The sequence below is a fragment of the Vulpes lagopus genome, chromosome 3 (genome assembly GCF_018345385.1).
Source record: "Vulpes lagopus strain Blue_001 chromosome 3, ASM1834538v1, whole genome shotgun sequence".
In the NCBI taxonomy this organism is placed as follows: Eukaryota; Metazoa; Chordata; class Mammalia; order Carnivora; family Canidae; genus Vulpes; species Vulpes lagopus.
In genome coordinates this window covers 51,417,519-51,444,086 of record NC_054826.1, presented here as the reverse complement: position 1 = coordinate 51,444,086, position 26,568 = coordinate 51,417,519, and the positions used below count along the sequence as shown (strand labels likewise).

The 26,568-nt window shown below is 47.1% G+C and overlaps 4 protein-coding genes and 1 non-coding gene across 7 annotated transcripts in view; 1 reads left to right on the top strand and 4 right to left on the bottom strand.

Moving 5' to 3' along the window:
• The window catches only part of FAF2 (Fas associated factor family member 2), a 115,894-nt gene extending 115,512 nt beyond the window's left edge, over positions 1–382 (bottom strand). The window contains exon 1 of one of the 2 annotated variants that reach the window (XM_041750067.1): positions 261–382. The gene's annotated coding sequence lies outside the window, so the exon portion shown is untranslated. The remainder of the gene's footprint in view (positions 1–260) is intronic. The other variant, XM_041750070.1, reaches the window with a different exon arrangement.
• A 220-nt stretch (positions 383–602) lies between these two features.
• Positions 603–1,560, bottom strand: HIGD2A (HIG1 hypoxia inducible domain family member 2A). Its single transcript, XM_041750088.1, has 2 exons — positions 1,365–1,560; positions 603–1,016 (listed from the first exon to the last, which is right to left on the bottom strand). The coding sequence occupies exons 1-2, from the start codon at positions 1,516–1,518 to the stop codon at positions 850–852; spliced, it is 321 nt and encodes a 106-aa protein (XP_041606022.1). The 5' UTR covers positions 1,519–1,560; the 3' UTR covers positions 603–849.
• Positions 1,561–1,656: 96 nt separating this feature from the next.
• Positions 1,657–7,634, top strand: NOP16 (NOP16 nucleolar protein). Its single transcript, XM_041750087.1, has 5 exons — positions 1,657–1,904; positions 1,993–2,101; positions 3,382–3,451; positions 5,261–5,367; positions 5,901–7,634. Exons 1-5 carry the CDS (start codon positions 1,798–1,800, stop codon positions 6,042–6,044), a joined length of 537 nt encoding a protein of 178 aa, XP_041606021.1. The 5' UTR covers positions 1,657–1,797; the 3' UTR covers positions 6,045–7,634.
• A 369-nt stretch (positions 7,635–8,003) lies between these two features.
• On the bottom strand, positions 8,004–17,859 carry ARL10 (ADP ribosylation factor like GTPase 10). Of its 2 annotated transcripts, XR_005986946.1 has the most exons (5): positions 17,575–17,859; positions 16,709–16,910; positions 13,159–13,334; positions 11,168–11,424; positions 8,004–10,539 (listed from the first exon to the last, which is right to left on the bottom strand). XR_005986946.1 is itself a non-coding variant. In XM_041750084.1 (4 exons), exons 1-4 carry the CDS (start codon positions 17,755–17,757, stop codon positions 11,251–11,253), a joined length of 735 nt encoding a protein of 244 aa, XP_041606018.1. In that variant the 5' UTR covers positions 17,758–17,859; the 3' UTR covers positions 8,004–11,250. The 2 variants fall into 2 exon arrangements, 1 of the variants encoding a protein (XP_041606018.1); XM_041750084.1 differs by having other exon boundaries at positions 8,004–11,424.
• An 8,602-nt stretch (positions 17,860–26,461) lies between these two features.
• On the bottom strand, positions 26,462–26,568 carry LOC121488525. The gene has a single exon (XR_005987140.1). It is a non-coding gene; the product is annotated as a U6 spliceosomal RNA (small nuclear RNA).

The window sequence follows — 26,568 nt, the reverse complement described above, 5'->3', positions numbered from 1 at the left end:
CACATGGAAGGAACCTGGATCTGACTGACCACATAGTCCAGGAATACTTGTTTGAGACTTTACATGAATGAGAAAGTCACAGGTTGCCTCTCCTAGAGTTTGCTCAAGGTCCCCAGCCTTTCTTCCTTAACCCTAAGATGCTAGGTACAAAAAGCAGTGGCAGGTTTTGTGATTATGCTCTTACCACTCCACCAGGCTACTTCTCTGGGCCTGTTTCCCGTTCTATAAGATGCATCAAGAACCAAGTGGGGATGGTCTACCTCAGCGGAGCCCTTAGATGCTCTTAGGAGGTGGGAGTGAGGTGAGGAGCAGAAGCAAAGTGGAGGGCAGGGCCCCTGGCCCGGAGAGGGCGATGGCCGACCTCATTTGAAGGAAGGTTTTCCTGTTGAAAGTTTAAAAATTGTTGGAAAGATAAGTTGTTGTTTTTTTAGCAATAGCATCACTCTACGGAATCTCTATTTTTAACAAGTCCCTGGAGTGATTGTTACCAGGAAAGTTTTGGAATCATTAGACTCTTAAGATTTCTAAGAGTCTGTCAATTTCCTCTTAAAACCAAAGACCAAAAACCCTGGGGGGGCTAGACTGAGAATGAATTCACGAACTACAAGTGGATCAGTTTATTAAGTAGGAAGTGGAGAAAGTGGGGGCACAAATATAGTATGCGACACCCAAACTCAACCGAATCTGAGATTCCTGTTAAAACCTGTCAGTTACAGAATTGGCCACTTCCTCCCCCGCTGAAACAGGGGCTTGTCAGGGGAGACCAGGGAATTAGGTGGCAGGACCGGTGGTTGCTCTTGGGGCTGGGGGTGATCTCTGCGTGACTTTCTAGGCCAGGTGGTCTCGGACTCAGGATCGAGACTTCATCGCAGATGCAGCCAGACCCAGCAAGATGGCTGCGACCGTGAAGCCCTGGGCAGCGATCCGGGTGCGCATCATAAGCTGCGAGCGGTGGCTCTGACCCCGGTGGAAGCAGTAGAGGCCGTAGGTTAGGGCGGCCGCCGTGCCCAGGCAGCCTGAGGAGGGGACAAAGTGGGGAGCTGCACGTTCCGGCCCCGGAGGCCCCTCCCCGCTTCAGGCCTCTTGCTCAGGGTCAGAGCTCTGGAGGACAGCCGAGGGAAGACGGGTGGGTCCGGCTGCGAGGGTCCGGTCGACGTGGGGCGCGCCCACTGACACGGCCCGTCGCACCTCGGCCGCCCCGTCCCGCCCTGCTCCCGCTCCGATCAGGTTCACGTCTCAGCGCCTGGCCCTTCGCCACATCTCCGGTCAGCTCGCCCTCCTGCCCGCCTTGGCTTTCCCGGGCCTCTCCTAATTCATTCCCTCAGACATCCCTTTCCGTCTACAGTTCCTACAACGCTGCTTACCTATGGGTACCATTGGGTTCTCGCGGGTCTTCCGAAGGAATTTTTCCTTGAAGCTTTCTGGAGTACTGTAGATACTGGGGCTAAAGCCCTCAATGACTGGGGGCTGTGATGGTTCAAAGGGCGCCCCCGGAGTCACAGGGCCAGGAGCCGCCATGTCCCGGGCCACAGCTTTGGGAGAAACACCGACGTTAAGCTCCGCCTCCTGGCGAAGTCAAGGAGAGGGGAAAAGGCATTCGCTGAGCTTGTGCGCAGGCGCCAACCGCTCATTGCATTCTGGGAGTCGTGGTAATCGCCCGAGATCGCTGCAGGGAGGACTACAGTTCCGAAAAAAGCTTGCAAAGCCCTCGCGCGCATCCGCCGGAAGTAGTCTGCCACACGAGGTGCGGCGAGGGGGAGACGCCTGCTTGCAGTTGCCGGTTCGGCGGTCATTGCGATGCCCAAGGCCAAGGGGAAGACCAGGAGACAAAAGTTCGGTTACAATGTTAACCGGAAGCGTCTGAACCGGAATGCTCGACGGAAAGCAGCGCCACGGATCGAGTGGTGAGGGGACCGGGCTTTAGGAGGCAGGGAACCCCGACTGGGACGGCCGGCGAGGTGACGGTTCCCCGATCTCTCTCTTTGCTTGTAGTTCCCACATCCGACATGCCTGGGACCACGCTAAATCCGTGCGGCAGAACCTGGCCGAGATGGGGTTGGCGATGGACCCCAACAAGGCGGTGCCCCTCCGAAAGAGAAAGGTACTGATGCGCACGGTCCCGGCCCTAGACCCTGTTTCCCACCTATTTAGCTGGCTTTCAGAACTTCTCCTGTCCATTGTCACCCTCACGCTTTTCCTCGGTTTGCGACCTTCCCACAGCCAACTCGGGCAGCCTGCACTGACCGTGGTTGAAGGGCTCTTTACCAACCACCCTCATAGTCCCCAGCGCACATTGGACCTGGGTTGGAGGTCCCCCCGTATCTTCTTCACTCGTTTTTTTCCTCTTCGAAATTGACCTGTTTGGGTTCTTTGGCTTCTCAATGGTATTGCCCAGACTTTATCTTTTTCTGCCCTTAACTTTCCTAATAAAGAACTCCCCAGAGTTTGGGATTTTTACCTACTCTTTCTTACACCTTCCCCCAGTCATCTAGTTATTCTTGGTCTGAGGCTTCCTTAGTTTCTCCCAAATAGGTCTTTTTCTGCACCACACTTTCAAAAATAGCACCCATTTTTACTCAGTAATTTTTTCCCTCTCTTAATTCATAGCACTTGTAAATATTTGAGTGCCCCTTTTTGTCAACATAGTCTCCTTAAGGGCAAGCACTTTGTGTTTTGTCCAGTGGTGCTTAGGATGTGACTAGTGCTCAGTAGTTAACCTAATAAATGGACTTGCTGATTGGTTATTTTTTAAAGATTGTATTTATTTGAGAGAGAGAGAGAGCAAGCATGAGCGGGGAAGAGGGACAGAGGGAGAAGCAGACTCCCTGCTGAGGCAGGGAGCCCGATGCAGGGTTCTGTCCCAGTACCCTGACATCATGACTTGAGCCAAAGGCAGACGCTTAAATCAACTGAGCCACCCAGGCACCCTTGTCACATTGCTTTTAGACAAGTTTTTGTTTTTTTTTTTTATCCCTTCATGCCAGAGGAAAGTGGCACTACTATTTATGTGATGCTGTAATCAAGCTCTGTCAGATTGCTCCTCTTCATAGAGAAGATATCTGATATTTCCTCGTTGTAAATTATAAAAAGCTTTCATGGCCATTGTTTCATTTGATTAGCAAACATGATGTGAAGTAGGCAAGGAATATTATGCCCATTTTATAGATAGGCATAGAAAGATGAATTGCTTCCTTGAGTTCCTTTTGGAAACCATAAAGCCTCTGGAGCACTGGTTCTCTCTGTCATCTGTTCCTGCCTGAATTTGTGTAGGGATTCTTATAGGTAATGCAGTTGTGTTGGGATGGGCAGGAGCCTCTAGAATTTTCCCTCATCCAGGATCCTTCCTTTGTCTACTGGTCTCACAGGCTCTGTTCCCTGCAGGTGAAGGCCATGGAGGTGGACATAGAGGAGAGGCCTAAGGAGCTTGTGCGGAAGCCCTATGTGCTCAATGGTGGGTGCTGGCCACATTCCTTTAGGTCACCATCCTCCACCGTCAGGGCTAGAAGGGCCTTCAGATGTCTTCATTCTACAGATGGAAGAACCGAGGTTCAGAGGGAAAAAGGGAGCTGGTTCGGGGCTTATAAAGTTGAGACTGTGTCTCTGGGACATTTTCAGTCTACTTACTAAATTCTAGCATGTGAAGGAGGTCACAGATGTTCAGGGAGGATGCAGCCAGGTGCCTGAGACGATAGAAAAGAAACCAGTAAGTCTTAGGCATGTGTTCAGCTTGTCATGAATTTAAGGATGAATGGATTTTTACAGATTCCACCATCTCATTTAATCTTTTCAGTGGCAAATCAATTTCATGTACATTAATGCTAGAGTGACAGTGTTAAAACAGAGCAGAATAAATTCTGCAGGGAAGCAGGAATACTCTGAAATTCTCCATCCATCCTTCCTTTACCTGTCCAAGATGTTTAGCCGTTCTCCTGAAGGTAAAAGGGTTTTAAATTGCCAGACATTTGATAAGAGAATACCTGGAGTCCCTATTGCTGGCCTATCAGTGATTCTCATAAGAATTACTACATAGGATTGCATAAATAAAATCAGGTGTACTTACAGATTTTAAAAGTTTTACTTCTCATTCTTTAAAGGATTTTTTAAAATTATGGTTAAAAAAAATCACATTAAGTTTATCATCTTAATCATTTTTAATTGTATAGCTCAGTAGTGTTAAGTATGTTTATGTTGTCATGCAGCAGATCCCCAGAACTTTTTCATCTTCAAAACTGAAACTCGGGATCCCTGGGTGGCACAGCGGTTTGGAGCCTGCTTCTCCCTCTGTCTGTGTCTCTCTCTGTGACTATCATGCATAAATAAATAAAGATCTTTAAAAAAAAAAAAAACTGAAACTACCCATTAAGCAAAATCTCCCATTTTGCTGGTAACCAAGTCAAAGATAATTTTTGACTATAAGGGGTTTTGCACTTAACCTCTAGATAACATTTAACCACCTTGTTTCCGTGAGCAATTTTTCTCCTAGTTGAGATATGGGGAGCATTCGCTTTGCTATTTAATTAAATTAATTAATTTAAAGATTTTATGTATGTATTCCAGAGAGACAAGGAAAGTGCTCAAGCGAGGGAGAGACTGAGAGTGAGGGGAGAGCAGAGGGAGAGGGACAAGCAGACTCTATGCTTGGCACTGATTCCGAACCAGGGCTCGAGGTCACAACCCATGATACCGTGACCTGAGCCAAAACCAAGTGTCAGATGTCTGACTGAGCCACCCAGGTGTCCCCTGGCTATTTTAAAAGTGAAGCCACAATTAGTTCCACAACTTTGCTTTTGCCCTCACGTGGAGCAGTGAGGCACCTGGGCCCAGCCACAGGCCCGGGTTCTTGCAGCATTAGTTCTCATACATACCTTTCCGTTTCATGTTATTGTTGTAACACTTTAAGAAAAGAAATTCTCCACGAATTTTAGAGATGGAAGAGAGTCCCAACCTGTGGTAGGCAGTGTATCTTCATCTCTTTCCCTAGGACCTGGTAGTAAGTAGAGATTATTTTGGTGCCTGCCCTTTACCCAGCTGAGACCCAAAGAGAAGTAACTTGCCTTTTAGGTAGTTGCCATACTGATAGATGATTATGTCATAGGCAGAGCCTGGGATCGCAGCAGCTGAAGGGCACTGAATTTGGGGATGGAGAGGCAAAGCCCATCTGATGGCCATGGTTTAGGATGGGGTGAAAGGATGACTGGACAACTCAAAAAGTGCAGGAGGCAAAACCTCATTTTCTGTGTGCTGGTTTCTTTCACCCTAGACCTAGAGGCAGAAGCCAGCCTCCCAGAAAAGAAAGGAAACACACTGTCTCGTGACCTTATTGACTATGTGCGCTACATGGTGGAGAATCACGGGGAGGACTACAAGGTGAGTGGTTTGGGCCAGATCCAAAAACTTGGATCTGTTGGGAAGGCATCCTGGACCATATGGGGTCTGATCTGTTTGTCTCTTGCCTGAGACTGAGTGGAAATGAACGAAATAGAGACTATAGGAAATTTATCTTACTGACAGATGATTATAGCCAGGATAGACTGACTGCCCTGTGATTCATATTCTATTCACAGAGATGTTGTTTTGTTTGCATGGTATTTTTAAAGAACTTGAATGAGGTGCCATTTTAATTATGGGAGTTTTCAAATGAAAGTTCATGTTTTTGACCTCTTAAAAATTAGAAGATCTGGCTACACTGGATTCTCGTGCCCAAGTGGGATCAGCTGGCCACGGATGGACATTAACTACTCATCTGACCCCAACTCCTGCCTGGTTCTGAAGGGCATTTACACCCTTTTCCCCACATACACCAGGGTTTCTGAGGTGAGGAACCTGCCCAACTCAGGCAGTAGTAGGATCGAACCTTTGCCTGTCCAGCCCCTCCTCAAGTGACCCTTCTCCCTTCTTAGGCTATGGCCCGGGACGAGAAGAATTACTATCAAGATACCCCAAAACAGATTCGGAATAAGATCAACGTCTATAGGCGTTTTTACCCAGCGGAGTGGCAAACCTTCACTGAATCTTTGCAGAAGAATAAGATGGAGGTTGAGTGATTGGCTGATACCTACCCTGGGGGCTGAGGTCTCCTCCTGGACCAGAGAAGCTGGAAGCCAGGGTTTAAGGCAAGAAGGGGCATGTGGCTAGATGAGGCTGGTCAAATCCCATGGAATCAAAAGGTTATACACACATGCAAATAGACACATTCACATTCCCTTCTCTGGGGAAGGAACTGTCTCCAAGAGGCTTCTGAGGGCCCTGAAAAAAGCTAGAACCTACTGTTTTCAGTGGGTGGTTTACATACAGTCTGTACGTAATAAAACAAGGCTATTTTATTTTTCTGATGGTTATGTGTTCCCCTCATGGCCAAGTGCCAGGACTGCCCCTGTGAAAATCAACTCAGGGTAGAGAGCCCATCTAACCCTTTATGTGCTGCATTCCCACACCCTCTTAGGTGTGGCCTCCCTCCTCTTGTCCCGTTTTGGTTCCATTGTTCTGCCTTGGTTTTCTGCACAGCATTCACCCTTCTACAGAAGCCTGCTGCTAACCCTGGAGTGCTTGGGCAAGGTCTATCTCCCCAACACTATATCTTCAACTATTACAATACCAAATCTCTCTCATTTTTAATGTTTCCCCCTCTAATCTGGTTCTTACTGCTCTTCAAAAGAATTGGGTGTTTTTACATAGGTCATTTCACATAAAACCTTGTTAAGGTCTATGGCTTTATTTTACAGGTAAGGAGACTGAGGCTTGATAGGTCAATGTGAGGTTTGAAGTCAGGTTGGTCTAACAGCTAAGCCTGGGCTTTCACTTGCTATCCTCCTCTTCAGTCCCATGTCAGGGCAGGCTAGAAACTGACAGGGTCCCAGAAACCCCTCCTATGGGACGTAGCTGGCTTAGCTCCTAACAGTGACTAACCCTTGTGAGCAGTGCACACAGCTTTTGGAATCTAATCTGCAGCTTAGTGTGTTTTTTGTTTCATTCTTTAAATAAGTAGGCTCCACGCCCAATGTGGGGCTTGAATTCATGACCCTGAGATAGAGTTATATGCTCTACCGACTGAGCCAGCCAGATTCCCTGCTTGTGAGGGCTTTTATTCGACCTCAGAACACATCTTACACAGCATTCCGAATTCTGGCCTTTAAAGCTGTCCGCTTGTTTCTTTACCCAATTCAGGTGCCAATTTTAGGAAGTCTTTCCTACTACTGTCACCCATCCTGTTGTCCCTACAACCCAGACTTGCTTAGCAATACATACCAGTCATAACTGCCTTTTCATCTGCTTGATGTCCCCTACCAGACTGGGGTTGAGTGCAGGCACCTTCCTTGGGAATCCAGAGCTGAGCCCAAGGCAGCTGTTGGGGGAATGCTCCATCCTAACTTCTGGCTCCCAGGGATGGGGCAGCCAGTTTTGGATACCTCCCAAAAGATTTGGAGTTAGGCCAAAACCCATGTTCCTTACCACCTCACTTCCAGGTACACTGAAGGGCTAGGGCACTGGGATTTGCTGTTGACAAACGATTGTGTCACTGGAAGTATCCTACGACCACCCTCCTTACCTGCCCCTCACTGGAACTGTAATACTCAAAATCAGAATTCAAATAAAACAATATTTGAGTTTGGGGCATCTATTTTGTGCCTCAAGTAGCCACTGGCTCTCCTTTATGCAATTTGTCCTTGGCAACCATGGGGTGTGGGTTCACAGGGCTTGGGCTGGGATAGCAAGGCCTCTTTACATCCAACTCTTTGCTGGGACTTCTCCCTATGTACCTCATGGGCCCACCTCACAGAGGCAGCACATGAGAAGTTGGTGGTTCTTTTCATAGCTACTAGGAAGGACTGAGGATGTGAGCCAACAAACATGACAGGAAACTCCTTAGGCTATTCCAGGTCTGAGGCATGGGCAGGTGCACGAGGATGAATATTACAGGTGAGTTTCAGCAGCTAGTTCCAAAGTGCTGCCAGCTGGTATTAAACAAGCAAAAGAATAAAATATTTTCCAAAGACAAGTGGAAATATTTTTTGTAGAATTTAGTGTTTCATTCAGGCAGACAGGCAAAACTCAAGATTTTCATCACCTCTCTGTGATGAACTGATTTCACCACCCCACTCCCATCCTTACTGCTGGACACCAATCTGTGCAGGCTTACAGGCAGCAGTTCTGGGCACCTAGAGGTACCAGAGGAGACTCCTTGGGATAAGCAGCCAGTCAAGGTGGTGGTCTTGGGAGCCTTCTTGCTTAGACCATCCACTCAACCAAGCTTTGGGCTCCTCAGAGGGTTGGCAGCAGGTGAGAAAATGGACGATCAGAAGCCACATTGCATTAAGTGATTCTTAGTATCAGAAGCCATCAGTGCCAGGGTGAATGATTAGACATTAGTTCAGGAGGCAAGCAGAAGCTTGCCTTTGATGTGGAATGCCTACCTGTGCTCTCATGTCCAGAACCTTCCTTCCAGTTGCCTTCATTAGAATAGGAGGGGCCAACATTTGACCCCTATCCCACGCTCAGGTAGGTTGGGAGCTATGGTGTTGGGGCAGTGGTGGGGAATAGTGTCACCCAGGCTAGCTCAGAAAGTTTGAGATGAACAATGGCTGGTTCCCAGGAGCAGCTGATCTGGGCTTTTGAATCAAAAGGTCACATTCAGGAGCCACTGGGTAAGAGCACCACAGGCCAGGCACATGGGTGTTCACAAGAGCGGCCTCTTCCACCCAGTCTAGTCCTGGCAGAAACCAGCAGATGAGCACTGTTGGGCACTCTGCACAGAGGCCAGGCCAGCAGTCCCACTAGAGGGGCACAGCTGTGCGCCACAAATGCAGTGGGGCACACTCCCAGGCCAAGAGAACATGTATATTCTGCACAAGTATCAGAGCGGTGGTACTCTGGACCTTTAGCCCTCCTCAGTGGTATGTATCTTCTGGTGTACCACTGGGACCTTTCCATTCTGGGAGTGGTCTTCAAAGGTTGCTCAAGTAGATAGAGTTAAACTATTCAAGTTCACTCTCACTGGGGACTTTGAAAATTACGTTATGATACTCATTAGACCAAAGGCAGATCTAAATTAGAAAAGGGTCCCCTGGGCAGCCCCAGTGGCTCAGCAGTTTAGCGCCGCCTTCAGCCCAGAGCATGATCCTGCAGACCCGGGATCGGATCCCAGGTCGGGCTCCCAGCATGGAGCCTGCTTCTCCCTCTGCCTCTGCCTCTGTCTCCCTCTCTCTGTGTCTCATGAATAAATAAATAAATCTTAAAAAAAAGGGGGGTCTCCTACAACAATGCTGGTTCCAGAGGTAAATGTCAAGCACTGGAAAACAAGGTGGAGCTTATAGCACAAAGAAGTTCCACAGTCTTTTAATGTTAAAATGAAAAGTTGCTGGCAAAGTTTCAAAGGCTACTCTAAAAGCTAAGTCATTTCTTAAATATTTAAAATAAAAGCAGGGAAATCTCTTCTTTCTTCTGCAGAAAGTTAATCAGAATTTCAAAGAACAGTGATTATGTTGATATACCACAGCCCAAGAGCATAGCAGGCCACTCTCAACAGCAGTCCCACTGCTGGACTTTGGTAGCTTCCCACACTACTTTCCCTCCCTGTGCCTCCTCTCATGTAGGCCACAGCATGGAACTGAAGCACACTGAGTCAACATCAAATGAAATGAAGGCACATAATCTTTAGTCTCAAAAAACAAACTGAGTTGGATATCTCCTCTTTAAAAAAAGTCCATTTGTGGCTATTGATTACTCAGTGGTCCCTGGCAGACAAAGTCCTCCTTCCTTTGCCTGCACTAAAGAGAAATGTCAGTATATAGACAAACTGGCTGATCACCAGAAACAGAATCATGGTGTGTGCACTGCAGAGAACAGAAATTCTGTCCAACTTTTAGGTGGGGAGTCAGCAGGTCCAGGTACCAAAGCCTCAGGTACCTTCGGCTGATCTGCTAATTCCCATTTCTTTTTACCTGGATTTACACGCTTGAAATGTCCTCTCCTGGAGTCACCATCTACATGGAAGGGGGCTGTGTCCTTTTGACACACTAGGTCAAGTGGTGGAGATACAGTTCATGTGGATCAACGTAAAGACCGATTACAGTGGGAAAGCTAAAGCTTTGTGCCCACTTACATGTAAAGGTTATCACATGTCTCAAAATTCCAGCTATTTCCTCAAAAACACAAATTTTCATGACCATTATCTGGGGTTTTGATAACAGCACCTAGAAACAGAACCTAAAACTTTGGTCTGTTCCTCGTATAAATAAATAAATAATTAAAATACAGTTCTGAGGCCAACACCCAGCTCCAGTTGACAGTCTTCTCCCCAGGGCCACAGGCTCCTTCCCCAGACTTCTGTAAACGTGGACATTGGCACAGTTAGGGCAAGAGCAGCAGCTTCTGTCTCCAGATTGGGCATGGGTAGGCGGGGAAGCCTTTTGTTTTTCTGATTAGGAGTGAATACCACTTGATACTTATAGTCTGGCAGGCAGGCCTTGGCTTGCAGAAGCAGGGAGGTTCCAGAACCTGCTAGGTTCTTCAGGTTCATCCTAGCACTTCTTACCTTCGTGGCTGAAAAATGTATCTCTAAGTTAGAAAAAACTATGGAGACCACCTCTTTAAGAATGAGGGCCCCATGTGATCCCGGGGTCCTGGGATCGAGTCCCACATCAGGCTCCCTACATGGAGCCTGCTTCTCCCTCTCTGCCTGTGTCTCTGCCTCTCTGTCTCTCATGAATAAATAAAATCTTAAAAACCAAAAACCAAACAAACAAAACAATGAGGGCCCCAGGGCCAGAGAGGCAAAGATAGCACAAGGCCTTGAGCCAGCTGGTCAAGCTTGGAGCCAAGGCTCATTGTGTACTGCCCAGAACCTGCTGGTATGAGAGGGGCATGAAGTTACTGGGAGTGTACTTCTGACACTATACTCAATCACCAAAACTACAGAGGGGAGAACTGAGCCTGCGGAGCACCTTAATATACTCATCAGAGAAGGAGGGTGCCTTCAGGGGTGAAAGTTGGATCCACTTTCAGCCTGGAGTGAGCCAGACACTAAGCTCTTCTGCTGTCTGCCTCCCTGACCTTCCCAAACTTTAGTCTCATGGCCACCTCACCGGGAAGGCTTCTGTGTGGTTCTTGACCTTGCCCAGGCCCTGCTCTGGAGGGTGGGAAGACAGAAGTGCTGCCACATGGGTCCCACCTCAGGCCCAAGCTGGTTGTAGAGAAGTCGGAGCAGCAGAACTGGGGTCTCCAGGGTTGAGTGGTGAGCAGGTGGGGGCCAGCCTAGGAGAGAAGCTCCAAGAGCAGTCTCCAGATATGCACGGTGCCGGGGTCTTCAAAGCCGGGTCCTGCAGGGGCGATGCTGGCTGCCAAGAGGAAAACCTCTCGCTGGGAATCGATAGCCTGCAGGCCCAGCTCCTGTTGCAGTTCCACCATACTCATGGCCTCACTCAGGTCCTGGGATGAGATGGAGAAGCCAGTTGGAACACAGCTGACAATTTCCCAGCACCAAAACTGTCATCTATGAAAAGAACTGTTCTATGGCTACCCTGGGGAACACTGGGGTCTAAGTTTCCAGAAGTGGCCTCTGGGCCCCTTGGTCTAAATTCTCTTCGTCATCTCTGACTCTGTACCAACCTTCTTTTCATACCACCATCAGCCATTGTAAGAAACAGCACTTCCTATAAGCCAGGCATTGTAAGAGGCACTTGGATTTATTCTCGTAATCTACACTTGACTGATGAGGAAACTGGCTTAGGGAGGTGAAGTCATTTAGCTAAGGACAAAGTGGCAAAGCCAGGTTTCAAACTCAGGTTGGTCTGATGACCAAGCCTGGAACCCTTACAGAATCCTAGCTCAGTTTCCTAAATAAACTCAGTAGTGAGGAGATCTTATAGTAGGGTCATTTCCAGACAAGAGCTTCACCTCCCCCAGACTCCTAGATACTAAGGCAAAAAAGAGGCCACTATATATAGAGCATGGCTGATGAGGGTACATTTTAATTTCAACCCTGACCCCAAATTAAAAGAATTCTTGGAGCAATTCATGTGATGCCAGAACCTTAGGTGTTATCTCCTGTAGATTCAAGACTGCTATACATTATAGTTTATAATTAGAATGGCGATATAATCATTCAAACCAGGGTACTTCTAAGACTTAAAGTGAGCACTATTAATAATTATACCAGAACAACAGGCATAAGCGGGGACCATCCCAGGCAGACCAGGACATATGGTCACGTATTTATAAATGATTGTCAAAGATTTTCTGATAGGCAGGGGAAACTGGGGTCAAAAGATGTATAGATCTTTCCAAGCAAGGTTAGAAACAAGTGCCACAGCTCTCAGGGACATGTGCAAGGCCATGGGAAAAATGACAGTGAACTCTGTCCTGTGACAAGGTTTTACCTAGTATGTATTGAGAATGGTGTCTTAGGTCTATGCTGAGAGTTGTTGAGCTAAAGGCCCAGGGGTATAGCGTGGTTCAGAGCAGGATCTTTGAGGAATAGCTGAGTTCAAGTCCTGACTTTGCCACCTACCAGTTTTAATTTTGGGCACTGAGGGATAATATGAGGCCTATCATGGGGTTTTGTAGGATTTAAGTGAGTTAATGATTGTCAGGTGCTTAGCCTGGCACACTATAAGCACACTTATAATAAATGTTATTTACTATAGTTATTTCAATCTGCTTAGCTTCTTATCACTTCCCAGCTTTAGCTCTCTGATTTAGAAGATCAGAAGGATGTGGCAAGAGTGGAAAAGGCACAAGTTTTGGAGTCAGACATCCCAGTTCCACTATTTTCAAGGTGTACAACCTTAGGGAGATTATAAAACCTCTCTGAGCTTCAGATTCCCAATCTGTAAAATGGGAATAGTATCCCATGCCTGGTAGGTTCAATTAGAAGCATAATATGAAATGTCATTCAAAACCATACTTGACATACGGTAGATGCTTAATCATTATTTTTCTCATTTCCCCAGGATGATGGGTGACAGAGCAAAGAGGAAGGCAGACAGAGGAAGAGATCAGGGATGAGAGAAGGGCACAGGTAGAAGAGCAAGGGACAGTATCTCCGCCAAGTGCTCCAGGTCTCAGGCCTGGGCCTCAGTCGCTCTCCTGTGCTCCCTGCCCCTGTCTAGGGATCAGCGGATCCAGCCCCACTGGCCGAAGCCAGCTGCCTATGGCCCTCACCTGCTTGTTGGCCACCACGACGACAGGCAGGTCAGGGTCCTTGTCCAGCAGCTTGTGCAGTTCCTGCCGGGCCCAGGGCAGCCGCAGCCGATCAGCCGAGTCCACCATGAACACCAACACGTCTACTTCATTCACAAACTCCTTCCAGTAGAAGCGCAGGTTCTGGCTGCCACCGACTGAGGAGAGGCCAGGGGCCAGCTGAGCCTCCCTGGGCCCTGGCTCTCTGTATATAGCCCCAGTACCAGCCCACTTCCAGCTTCTCAAGGCTCCATCAGCCCAGGGCAAGGGAGACCACAGGCTCTGGAGCCAATCCAGGTTATCTTTGGCTCAGGTAGCTGGGCTCCCTGGGCAAGTCACTACCTTCAAGCAGCAGCATTTTCCTCCTCAGTAAACCTTACTAACAGGTTGCAGCAAAACCAAAAGATACCATACACAATGCACCTTTCATAGATTAGCATACAAGGTACTCATTAAATTGTACTCTCTGGGAATGCCTGGGGGGCTCAGTGGTTAAGCGTCTGCCTGCAGCCCAGGGCGTGATCATGGAGTCACGGGATCAAGTCTCAAATCTCCAGGAGCCCATGCTAGGGCTCCTGGCATGGAGCCTATGTCTCTCTCTCTCTGTCTCTCATGAAAAAATAAAAATAAAATCTTTTTAAAAAATTAAAAAGCAAAATAAATAAAAAAATAAATCATACTCTGGTTCTTTTTCCTGGACTGCTTCCTGCCAAAGCAGGAAAAAAAAGCTTCCTAGCTTTCTCCCAGGACAGTGATGGTGTTGTCAAAGCCAGGACTCCCTGCCCAGCCTGTGCACAGCCATTCTCCATTCAATGTCTCTTGTTCAGTTTGGTCACCCCATTTTCTTTCTTCACAAACAGCATGCTCAGTCTTGCCACCAGTCTTGCCACCACATGGCCACCCCTGTGGTGCTGCCAACTTGGGTTGCTTTCTTGTTCCTCTCTGCCCCTCTGCACAGCCTCTATTAACCACGCTGCATCCTAGTGTTTTTGGATATACTTCTGACACTGGACTCTAAGCCCTTTGAGTCAGCTCTTTACATCTGGATCCCCCCAAAGCCCTCAGCACAATGCCTGGCACATAGCAGGCACTCAACAAGTATTTACTGAGTGCTTACTAGGTGCCAAGCACTGATCTGGGTGCTGGGGATACAGAGGTGAGCAAGGCAGACAGGGCCCTGCTCTCAAGGAGCTCACTCTGTAACCAAGATAGACACAGCAATAGCACATAAGCACATTTCAGAGAGGAAGGAAATAAGAGAAAAATGAAAATGGCTGGGGGTGGCTTTGGATTGGGTGGTCTGGGAAGGTCTCCCTTGAGGAGGCAGCATGTGAGCTGAGTCTGAGATAATGAGAAGGCACTAGCTAAGGGAAGACGCAGAGGAAAGCACTGTAAGCAGAGGGAAGAGCAAGCTCAATGTGTTTGAGAAATCTGCAGAAGGCTACCAGGGTGGCCAAGGCAGCGCCAGAGAGAAGAAGACGCCACAGCCAAAAAGGTTGCTCAGGGCTTGACCACACAGGAGCTGTCAGGCTACAGTGAGGCTGTGAGGGATCCCCTTGCAGGTTTTACACAAGAGTGACATGGGTTTCTGAAAGATACTGCTGGCTGACACTGGGGACAGAAGTGAAAGCAGGCAGACCAGCAAAGAGGCTGTTATAGTACTGAGATGATGGTGGCTCAGACCAAGCACTCAGTGGCGGAAGTAGGGAGTAGACAGATGTAGAATCTATTGGAAAATAAAGCTGAAAGAACTAGCTAATAAAATGGATAGGATATAGGAAGTGGTGGGGCAAGGGTGGGGGTGGAGTGGGGGGCAGTCATGAAAGATCCACAAAGGGCTCATTCTTGGCTGGGCTCCAGTCCAGGCACTGTAGACCATTACCAAGGGAGTTGTGGGAAGGGAAAGTTCCAGGACTTGAATGGGAAATCTGGGTTTGAATCCAGGAGTGACCTTATAGAACCTGGATTGCAACCAGTCAGATTCTTGGGTAATATAAAAACACCAAACTTTTCTCCCAAGGCTGGGGGTTGTGGGGTACTGTCTACCAGAGTGGGTGTCAAGTGCCCACTTGACCCTTCTGTGTCCCTGGCACAAGAAAGGGAGATCCCAATGGGATATTCACCTGGGCCAGATTCCAGGTGAATATCAATATTTGCCACAATCAGGAAGGAAAGATGTAGGCAGACCCTCAGAATCTGATCCCACGACCGAGCACTTAACTAAACTCAACCAGTCTTTATGGTCTGAGCCCTTTGGCTGGCAGGAAGTCCACTTAGCTCTCCCACCAAGTCTGTGGTTGGGACATAGGTCACTAAGTACTGCTGTCCTCTCAATAGACCCAATCTCTCCTGGAATCTCAAGAAGACTAACACTGAAGACAGGGGCTGCCCAGAACCTCTCTGATCACTCACTCAACAAGCTCTTCCAGTTACCTGCTTGAAGCAGGGCCCCAGGGGCCAGAGCTGGATCAGACTCATCTGTGTCCCAAGTGCTTGCTAGTCAGGGCATAGGCTGGTAAGAGGCAAATATCAGCTCAGAGGAAGAGCCGTTAGACTAACCTGGGAGTCAGAGAAGGCTTCACAGGAATATTGTTTGACCTAAATTTTTTTTAAAAGAGTCATTATTTTTTTCAGTAGGCTCCACACCCAATGTGGGGCTTGAACTCATGACCCTGAGACCAGGTTGATGCTCTACTGGCTGAGCCACCCATGTGACCCTCACCTAAATCTTGAAGGAGATGTAGTAGTTTATCAGGGGAAAAAGGGCTTTCCAGGAACACCAGGGTGGCTCAGTGGTTGAGCATCTGCCTTTGGGTCAGGTCGTAATCCAAGGGTCCTGGCATCAGGGAGCCTGCTTCTCCCTCTGCCTCTGTCTCTCTCTGTGTGTCTCATGAATAAATAAATACAATCTTTAAAAAAAGAAAAAAAGAAAAAGGGCTTTCCAGACTGAGGGAACAGTGCAAGCACAGGACAAAAAAAAAAAAAAAAAAGAAAAGAAAAGAAAAGAAAAAAGAAAACAGCAAGTACCCTTCAGAAACAAGCAATGTGTCATGGTGCTTAAAATTGAGAGCCTATAGCCAGAGAGTCTGCATTAGCAGACTGCCAAGCTAGGTGAGCCAGGATAAATTATTTAACTTGCTGGGCTTCCCTTTCCTCATGTATGTAACAAGGGTAACAACTGTTTCCAGTGTTTTGGGAGTTGTTGGGAGAATTTTATTAAGTAATGCCTGTCAAGTGCTTGGCATACAGGAAACTGTGGCTTTTGGCATCTCAGTGTTAGGCATAGGAGCTTCAGTTGGGGTGAGGGACAGTCAGTGACCAAGTTGGAACTGCCCGATCATGAATGGCCCATCATGCCAAAATACAGAGCTTGAACTGTATCCTGTGCCCAGAGAAGCAGGGGAAGAATGTCATACAGGGTCGTGTCCTGCTTAGATATACGTGCTGGAGCCACCCCCAGGCAAAAATCCCCGGCTTGGGTCCAACTGAGGTGACGGGGAGAAGGTATGTGTGTGTGGGGGGGTCTGCTCACTCTCTAGCAGGTCCACCTCGAAGTCTTTGGTGGGCAGCCGCGCAGAGTTGAAGCCCCAGGTGGGGATGTGGCCTTCCAGCGGCGGCTTCCCGGACAGCACGCGCAGGAACGTGCTCTTCCCCGAGCCATCCAGCCCCAGCACCAGCACCTCGCGCTGCTCCAGCTCCTCCAGCGCCGGCTCTTCCTCCTCCTCGTCTTCAGGCTGCAGGGCACAGGTCAGGTTGCGGCCGGCACCCTCCCTCCGAACCCTTCCCTAGGGAAGATCGAAGACACCAAAGCGCCCATCCCCGTCCTCCACCCGTCAACCGGCAGGCAAGCAAGGTCTGGTGCAGTGAGACCGGTGCTGCCTTTGGAGTCCTGAATCCCAAACCCGGTTCTTCTGGCTTTCCTGAGTGACCTCGGTGAACTTCCTTTCATTCGCGATGCCTCAGCCTCCTCAGCCTGACAATCCCCACGTCCAGGGTCGCGGGAACCACGGAGGAAACCAGCCCTGGGGCCAAAGAAGGGGGCGGCGGCCTCTCCCGGCAAGCCCGAGGCGCGGGCTGCGCGCACTGCGCAGGCGCCGGGAGAGCGCGGGCTGGCCCGGGCGCGGGCTCGACACCGCTTCGGGACCGCGCCCTGCGAGCTCGGCCGCTCACGAAGAAGCCCAAGGCTCGCGGCCGCGCAGGGCGGTGCCTCACACCCCCTGAAAGGCCCACCCAACCCCCGGTTCTGGGACTCACGGATGCCCCGCTGCCAGCCGCGCGCCCTTTCGCAAGGGGCCTGCGGGCTGCGGCGCCAAGTCCCCGATCCTGGCGCTTCTGCCCTCGCGGGGCGCCACACCCCCGGCTGCACGTGCGAGGCCCAGACCCCGGCCCGGCACTCACGTCCCACTCGTCCCACTCAGGGAGGCGGGCGGGCTCCGCGCCCCACCAGGCCTCGCCCCGGTCCCAGCGCCGCTCCCGTCCGCGCCCGAAGTAGGCCTTCCAGAGGATGAAGAGTACTGAGCCCAGCACGGCCGCGGCTCCGCCCAGCGCCAGCACCAAGGGGCTCAGCGGCCGCGGAGCCATTGGGCCGGGGGAGGGCCACGGGTGCGGGGTGCACAGGCCGAACCCGCGGGCCCGCGAAAGATGGCCCCGCTGCGACTGCGGCGTCCGCGCCCACCCACCCGCCGCCGGCCCCGCACTACAAGCCCCACAATGCACCGCTGCTGTCGCGACAGGCACCCGCGGCCGGGCGGCGGCACTGGGCCGCCCACTGGAGCTCGGGGGCTTCCCGCTTCGGCTGCCAGGTTCGGCTGCGGAGCTAGGGCAGGACGGGAGATGGTGATAAAACTGGCACCTCCCGAGCACTTCTGTATGCCCAGTGGTTAGTTGACCGATGTTCTTGTTCACTTCGTAAAACAGTGCTTTTTAGAAGGGAAAGTCAGAGCTCTCTTGTTTCAGGAAACTGTCCTCCCTTACTTGTCACTACCTCTCTCTCCTTTTCATTGCAGCCCTTCTGGATAATGTGTGTTTCCTATTCTTCACCCAACCCACCCATGGAAACTGCTCTCATCTGGGTCTCTAACAGATGCTTCCTTGTTAAATTGGTTGTTAACATCTTAGTTCTCATTTTGCTTGACCTCCTTGTACCATTTCACATTGTTAAATGAAGACTTAGCAGAGATGCCGTTCAAAACCTGGTCAGGATGCCAGCTCATCCCTTGGGGGATCACCTCCTTGGCGGGACAGGAACGCAAGGTTCCCAAAGAGAAAATTAGCACCAATGAGTTTATCCAGAGCTTTGCAGTCAGAAAATTAAAAAAGAAAAGAAAAGAAAAAAATTTTTTATGGGATTTGGTCTTGGCATTCACGTAAGTTTTATGTGATTTCAAAAGAGAGCACTTAATCCCTTGAGAACTAAAGGCTTCTCAAGGTCCAATTAGGCCTTGCCTTACCTTTCCTGCCTCCTGACACACAGTGGGTGATCATCCTCTTGTCTCTCAGCTGGAGTTCAGTCATCCTGTGTGGTCACAGTGTCTGCCTGAAACTATCTTTCTGTCATTCTACTTGAGGATGTTGACCAGGCCTTTGCCATCTTAGGGTCTGATGTGCTCAGTGTAAGACTGAGGCCCAGAGTTCACACTTAAGAAATATTTGGAGAATTGAATCAATTGTACATACTCCTCTCTTGGCTTCCTTGACACATTCTTTTCTTGATCTTCACCCGCCTCTCTATCCAAACCTTTTCAGTCTCTTGCCTGGCATTGGCTGCCATTGACTGAAACTAACTGGACCATTTGGGGAGGAAACTTTGGAAATGGTATTGTCAGGGGTTGGCCCCCATACAGAGCAGAGCATGTGAAGGGTGAGGGATGGAGCCATGAGTAAACTAAACTGGCATATGACTGGCACAGTCCACCCCTCTGCATCCAGTTTTACTTTTATATCCTCTTTTAACTTTGTGCTTCCACCATGATGCAATAACCATCGTAAAAAGAGTCACTCTTTACCTTCTGAGAAAAGAGAAGACAAAAGTCCCATCAGTCAATATATCCATCTCTGGATGATGTTAATTCCTCTTCAATCATAACCCCATCTGGATATTCTTCAATTAAAGATTAAATTCTAAAGATAACCACTGCAAACTTATACAGTACAACTTCCATATTGCTATATAGCAGTCTTTACAAAGAAAAGCTGGCAATGTCATTTTTCAGCTTAAAATTCCTCAGTGCTTTCCCATCTCTACTAGGATAAATACTATGTGTCTCTGATGATGGAGCAAGAAGGGCAGCAGGGAACTGACATTTAATGATCATCTACTATATATCAGGCTTTGTTCTGGTGTAAAGTGTACTGCTATGCAAACATTTGTTTGTCTTCATCTCCTGGGAATTGTTTTCCTAATGACTAAATTAACTGGAAACCTGCCATGTTTATATGACACTTGGCATGAATAATTAGTCCAAGGATAATGACTTGGATCAAGCTGGATCTACAGAATGCAGCTGCAAACAAGATAGCATCCAATGAGGGGACCCACTTTACAATGAGAGGTGCAGGAGTAGCTTCCAGACCAAGGGGTCCACTGGTTATATCATGCACCATACTATCCAGAAGTAGCCAGCTCAGACTACACTGGCTTAACCTTCTACTTTTCAGTTATTTATACCTTTGTCATACCTTTTAGGAAATTTTCTAAACCTAATCTTCATACTTGCATATTTGGTCCTTGGCTATATCTACTCTGCTATTCACCACAGCCTTTGAAGGCTTTATTTCATCTACATTTTTCTTTAAAAAAAAAAAGAGGGATCCCTGGGTGGCGCAGCGGTTTAGCACCTGCCCTTGGCCCAGGGCGAGATCCTGGAGACCCGGGATCGAATCCCACGTCGGGCTCCCGGTGCATGGAGCCTGCTTCTCCCTCTGCCTATGTCTCTGCCTCTCTCTCTCACTGTGTGCCTATCATAAATAAAAAAAATAAAAATAAAAAAAATAAAAAAAAAGATTTTATTTATTTATTCATGAGAGACACAGAGAGAAAGGCAGAGACACAGGCAGAAGGAGAAGCAGGCTCCACGCAGGGAGCCCGGTGTGGAGCTGGATCCCAGGATTACAGGATCATGCCCTGAGCCTAAGGCAGACGCTCAATCGCTGAACCACCCAGGCATCTCTTGTCTACATTTTTCATATCTGGTTCTGTAGTTGGTTCTTTATGATTTCTTATTTCTCCCTTCATATTTCCAAAATCCTCTTTTCTTTTTTAGAATAATATTCAAAATGCTTATTTTCATTTGTTGTCCTGCCAAGTCCATTAACTCTGGTGTGCCTGGATAAGGTAGTCTTGTATGTTGTCTTTTCTCTTGTTGGGTGTGTGCCTCTCAGGCATCTCTTATCTGCTCCTGTGAGCTCCTCTTTCCCTGGGGCCAGGGCTAGTGCCTGGGGGAGGTGGCATAGCCCAAGTGTAGATTGAACTATTCCTGGTAAGTTAGGAAGGAGACTCTCTGGTGTCTACACAGTCTACACCTCAAGTTGGTACTGTTCTGAGCAGACAACTGTTTCTCTGGAGAACCTTTTTGTACCTCCTTGGACCCAGGTAAGATTCTTACTAGAAGTTGCCATCACCCGCTCCCTGCCTCCCAATTGCTATAACTTAGCACTTAGGGTATAGGGAGAGGGAAGAGGAGTGGTGGAAGAGAGGCTGCTGAGGTGCAGGCCACTTCACTGCACTGTAATTTGTTACTGACTCCCCCCACCCAGCCAGCACCTTCTCAGCTTATGATAATAATGGTGATAGGAGTGGACAAGGTCTGCCCAGGGCAAGGTGGGGAAAAAGAAAGGGTACATTTGTCTGAAAACCGACAGGGCCTGATTCCCTTCTTGGAGCTCTGTCTTCTTCTCCTCTGGGTTGCCACTGTCTGTATTCAAGCCAGCCCATTTCTGATGGCCATAGGGCTGGCCTCTCCCTTCTGCCAGCTTCCCTCTGACTCAGATATCTCTCAATCTGTGGCCGGTTTGTGTTGTCTGCCATCTGGTCAGCTTATCTCCATCTCATAAAAGAGAAAATAAACTTGAGAGAGGAAGTGGTTTCTCTAAGATCATATAGTGAATAAATGAGGCAGCTATGATTTGAACCAGATCTGTGTGTCTTGAAAACTATGCTTTCAATATTTTGGAATATCTGTACAGGGAGATCCTGTACAGATCCTGGAATCTAGGTACACTCATTCAATCAAACTTTTCTTCCGAACAAGAAGGGAAGCTCAAGGGATTGGCTTTGAAGTCCCTCACATGTGTCCTCAGTTGGATTTTAGGATATTTCATTTTCACAGATATAGACAAGCTCTTGAGTTCTACATCATTTTAATTAATTGGCTCTTAATGCTTTTATTTTTTATTTTTATTTATTTTTATTTTTTATTTTTTTTTAATTTTTATCCATCCATGATAGTCACAGAGAGAGACAGAGAGGCAGAGACACATGCGGAGGAAGAAGCAGGCTCCATGCACCGGGAGCCCGACGTGGGACTCGATCCCGGGTCTCCAGGATCGCGCCCCGGGCCAAAGGCAGGCGCCAAACCGCCGCACCACCCAGGGATCCCCTCTTAATGCTTTTAAATTTAAAAATTATTAAATATGTAAAATAAACCTGTTCAGATATCCAAGTATTGACCAAAACTTGAAGAATTAGCATTTTGCCATGTTCCTTTTTATTAAAAAATTTTTTTGAAGTATAACTAAGGTGCTATTCCTATCTCCAGAGATAACCATTATCCTCAAGTTGATGTGTATCATTCCCATTTATGTTTTTATACATTCATTACATACATATCAAAACTTTTTTTTTGTTTAATAATTTACATAAATGGTAGTGTGGCACCTCCTGATCAGATGGGGACTGGCATGGGCAGTGAAAGGATACACCCAAGGCAGGACAAAAGAGATAAAAGTTTATTGATACACTGCAAGGGAGCAGCAGGCAGGACAGCAAAGGAGAGACTGTCTGCTATGAGGTGGTTGTAAGGGGCTATTGTTATAGGGTAGAGTGAGGAAGTAAGGGACTGTATGGAATTTTCCCTTTTTTGGTAATCTTTGGAACTGTGCCTGGTTGTAATTGGTCAGCTAGGTCCTATGGCTATTTCAAGGTGGGTCGCTTGATGAGCCTGTTTGCATCAGCTCTGTGGTCACTTTGGCCCTCTTGCCTTTTCAAGTTCCCATTGCTCAAGCCTGTTGCCTAAAAGTGGTCTCTATGGGGATGCCTGGTGGCTTAGTCAATTGAGCATCTGACTCTTGGTTTTGGTTCAGGTCATGATCTCAGGGTCATGAGATTGGCCCCATGTGGGACTCCTTGCTCACTGTGGAGTCCACTTGGGATTCTCTCTCTCTCTGTCTGCCCCTCACCCAGCTCACTCAAGCACATGTGCACCTGTGCTCTCTCCCTCAAAATAAAGAAATAAAATCTTAAAAAAAAAAAAGTGGCCTCTACAGGTAATGTACTATTGTTATCTTTTTTAATCCAACATGATGTTTTTGAGATCAACCATGTTGATACATAGAGATCTAGTTCATTCATTACAAATGTTGTGTAGTAGCATTCCCTTGTGTGAATATATCACAATTTATTTTTTTTCCTTCTGTTGTTGAAATGGTTGGGTTGATCCCATTTTTGCTATCACAGTGATGTGATTTTTGTGCTCACAGTGATGTGTGTTAGAGGCATCTCCTTGAGCACGTTTGTGAGAACTTTTCTAAAGTATCCTGGGGAATAGAATTGCTGAATTGTTCTTTTTGTGCATTCTCAAGGTCAATATTGCCAGTTTGCTCTCCAAAATTGTTATCCTAATTTATAATCCATAATATGAAAACATATTCAGTCTCTATTTCCCCATAACCTTGCCAACATATAGTATTATCAAATTTAAAACTTTTGTAAATCTGACAGAAATGAACTTATATCTCTTTGTTTATTGGTATTTTTCCTATTTGGACTGAGAATGAGCAACTTTGTATGTGTTTTATATATTCACCATTCAGTTTTATTCTTCTGTGATTGTTCATATCCTTTCTCCATTTGTTCAATTAGTAATTTGGATGAGTATCAGTTTATTGCCTGTCTCCTCTGGTAGAAGGTCCCTGAGGGCAGGGACTGCGTCATTGCTGTACCTCCAGCACCTAGCATAATTCCCCTCCTTTCAGTATTCATCAATCCTGGTTGAGCAGTTACTGATTGCACCTACTATGTGCTTTCTGTCACCTCCCCCTTTTCCTGTGGGAATGTTTCTTCTATCCCTATCACAAGATTCCTAGGGAAGCTAACATTTTCTTTTCTTTTTTTCAGATTTTTATTTATTTATTTATTTGAGAGAGAGAGAACGCACAAGCTGGGCAAGCAGCAGAGGGAGGGGGAAGAGCAGGCTTCCTGCTTAGCAAGGAGCCTAATGTGGGGCTTGATCCCAGGATTCCAGGATCCTGACCTGAGCCAAAGGCAGACGATTAACAGACTGAGCCATCCAGGTCCCCCAAAACTAACATTTTCTAATGTAACATGCTCCTGACCACAGATGATTGATTGCAGTGGGAGGGAGCACTGACCTAAGCCAGGGCAAGTGTTTGAGACTTTCAAATTGGATTAGAGAAATAGCCATACTCTGGGACACCCAGGTGGCTCAGTTGGTTAAGTGTCTGCTTTTGGCTCAGGTCATGATCCGGGGGGTTCAGGTCACGTTCCCAGGGTATTGAGGTTGAATCCTGCATCAGTTTCCCTACTCAGCAGGCTGCCTGCTTCTTCCTCTCCCTCTGCCACTCCTCTGCTTGTTCTCTCTCTATATATATATGTATCCAAAAACGAACTAACTAGCTAACTAACTAACTAACTAAATAAATAAATAAATAAATAAAATATTATAAAAAAGAGAAATAGCCATACTTTTCTTGGTGGAAATAAAGCTGGAGCACTATCAGCATTCATGTTCCCTATAAACATAGAGAGAATAAAGATAACCTGAAGGTTGAGAAAATTTGAGCCTCTGGTTTCAGGTATTCAAGAAGGATTGTGTGAGCTAAACTGGTGGAGTTGAGTTTCTCTCCATTTAACCTAGTGAATTCTGACTAAAGCACTTTACATTTGGATTTTTCCCAATTTTTTTCTTTCAAAAAATTTCAAACCTATAGACAAAAGTTTAAAGTATAGCTTAGTGAATGCTTGTAAATCCTTCATCTAGATTCACAAACTGTTAACATTTTGCCTTATTGGTTTATCTATTTATCTCTTTCTCTGTGTATATTCAGATACACACAAAAATGCACAGATACACACAAAATCTTTGAGAATTAGTTGCAGACATCATGGCATTTTAGTATCAAATATGTCAGAAGGTTCCTAACAAGAACATGCTCCTAGATAGGATATTAGAAGTATCTGGTTGACTGCCCAGGTTCAAAGCCTACCTCCACCACTTATTAGCTGTCTGGCTTGAGCAACTTCTCCAAGTCCCAATTTCCTCATATGTAAGCCAGATGTTACCAAAGAACCTATCTAATTGAGATATAGTAAAAGTAAAATGAGATAACGCATGTAGAGTGCTAAGCATATTGCCCAGTACATCACAGGGTCTGAATAAATGTTGCTAAAGAGTATAAGCAAATCAAAAGGCAGTTCCAATACAGGACACTGTGATAATGCAATGATACGAGAAAAAGAGCACATATGAGGAGAGGCATTAATTCAAGCATAGGGGGCTTACCAAAGGCTCCGGAAATAAATTAAGTAAATTATGCATTGGCATTTGCTGGCTAGGAGAGAGTAGTCTACATTTTTTAAAAAAGATTTTATTTATTTTTTCATGAGAGACAGAGAGAGAGAGGCAGAGACGCAGGCAGAGGGAGAAGCAGGCTCCATGCAGGGAGCCTGACGTGGGACTCAATCCTGGGTCTCCAGGATCAGGCCCTGGGCTGAGCCACTAGGGCTGCCCCCCAAATTGTTTTCAAATGTAAATGCCATTTTTATGAACACTAAACACTGTCATAAAAGAAAATTGACATAATAATCTATTGTTCAGGCACTTAATTAAACATTAATATTGATTATTCATGGTTTAAAAAAAATTTTGGAGGCAATGATTTTACTTTTAGCACTCAGAGATTTTCTTTGTAAGTCCCTGAAAGGCTCATAGGCCCTAAGTAGTTTACCAAATCCCTCGGGCCCCTTCCTGATTCCCAGGGCTCTAAACCCCTCACTCACATCTTCCACACCTCCCTCTCTGCTTGATTCTTTCCCAACTGCATTTAAATGCGCTAATTTCTGCCATCCAGATAAGTGATTCTAGCCTAACAAAAATCACACCAGGGCACATTGCAACTAACCTTTCTAACTGTCCCTTTCCTCCTCACCAAAGGCTGACATTAGAGTTGTTTACACTACATCTACTTTGAGATGGCCACTTCCTCTCTTAGCTTTCAGGGAAAAGACCACACTCTGTACCTTGGCCTATGAAGCCCAACTGTATTGGGGGTGGGGGCTCCCCCACCCCCCAGCTGTACTTTCTCTCAGTTCTTTTTTTTTTTTTTTAAGATTTATTTATTTATTCATGAGAGAGATATAGAGAGAGAGGCAGAGGGAGAAGCAGGCTCCATGCAGGGAGCCCAACGTGGGACTCCAGGATCGCGTCCTAGGCCCAAGGCAGCGCTAAACCGCTGAGCCACCCGGGCTGCCCTCTCAGTTCTTTAGACACAGGCTTTCTCCTACCTTTGAGTCATTGCCCTTACCCTGTTGCCCTACTTGGAGCACCCTCTACCTATTTATCTGCCTCTACAACTTGTATGTCTCTGGGCAACCTCCCCTGACCTTCCAGAGTCAGCCCTTCTATTACATAGCACCTGGTGCTATTGCTTCATGACATTTGATTTGTAGTTATTCATAATCATTTATTCATTGTCTGTTTCCTCATGTTAGTTTGCTAGTGTTGCCATAAAAACCACCATAGACTGGGTGGTGTAAACAACGGAAATTTATTTTTTCACAGTTCTGGAGGTTGTAAGTCTAAGATGAAGATGGTGGCAGGTTTGGTTTCTTCTGAGCCCTCCCTCTTAAACTTACAGTTAATTGCCTTCTCACCGGGTCCTTACATGGCCTTTCCTCTATGTGTGTGCAACCCTGGGGGTTCTTCCTCTACTTATAAGGACACCAGTCTTATTTTAATTTAATTATCCTTTAAAGACTTTATCTCCAAATACTGTTCTGTTCTGAGTCACTAGGTTTTGGAACTTTTGGGAGGACACAATTCAGCCCATAACAGTCAGGGACTGTGTCCTCCTTCCCAGCGTATCTCTCACTCAGTGGCCACACTAATCTTCTCTATATCATTCCAATTTTAGTATATGTGCTGCTAAAGTGAGCAC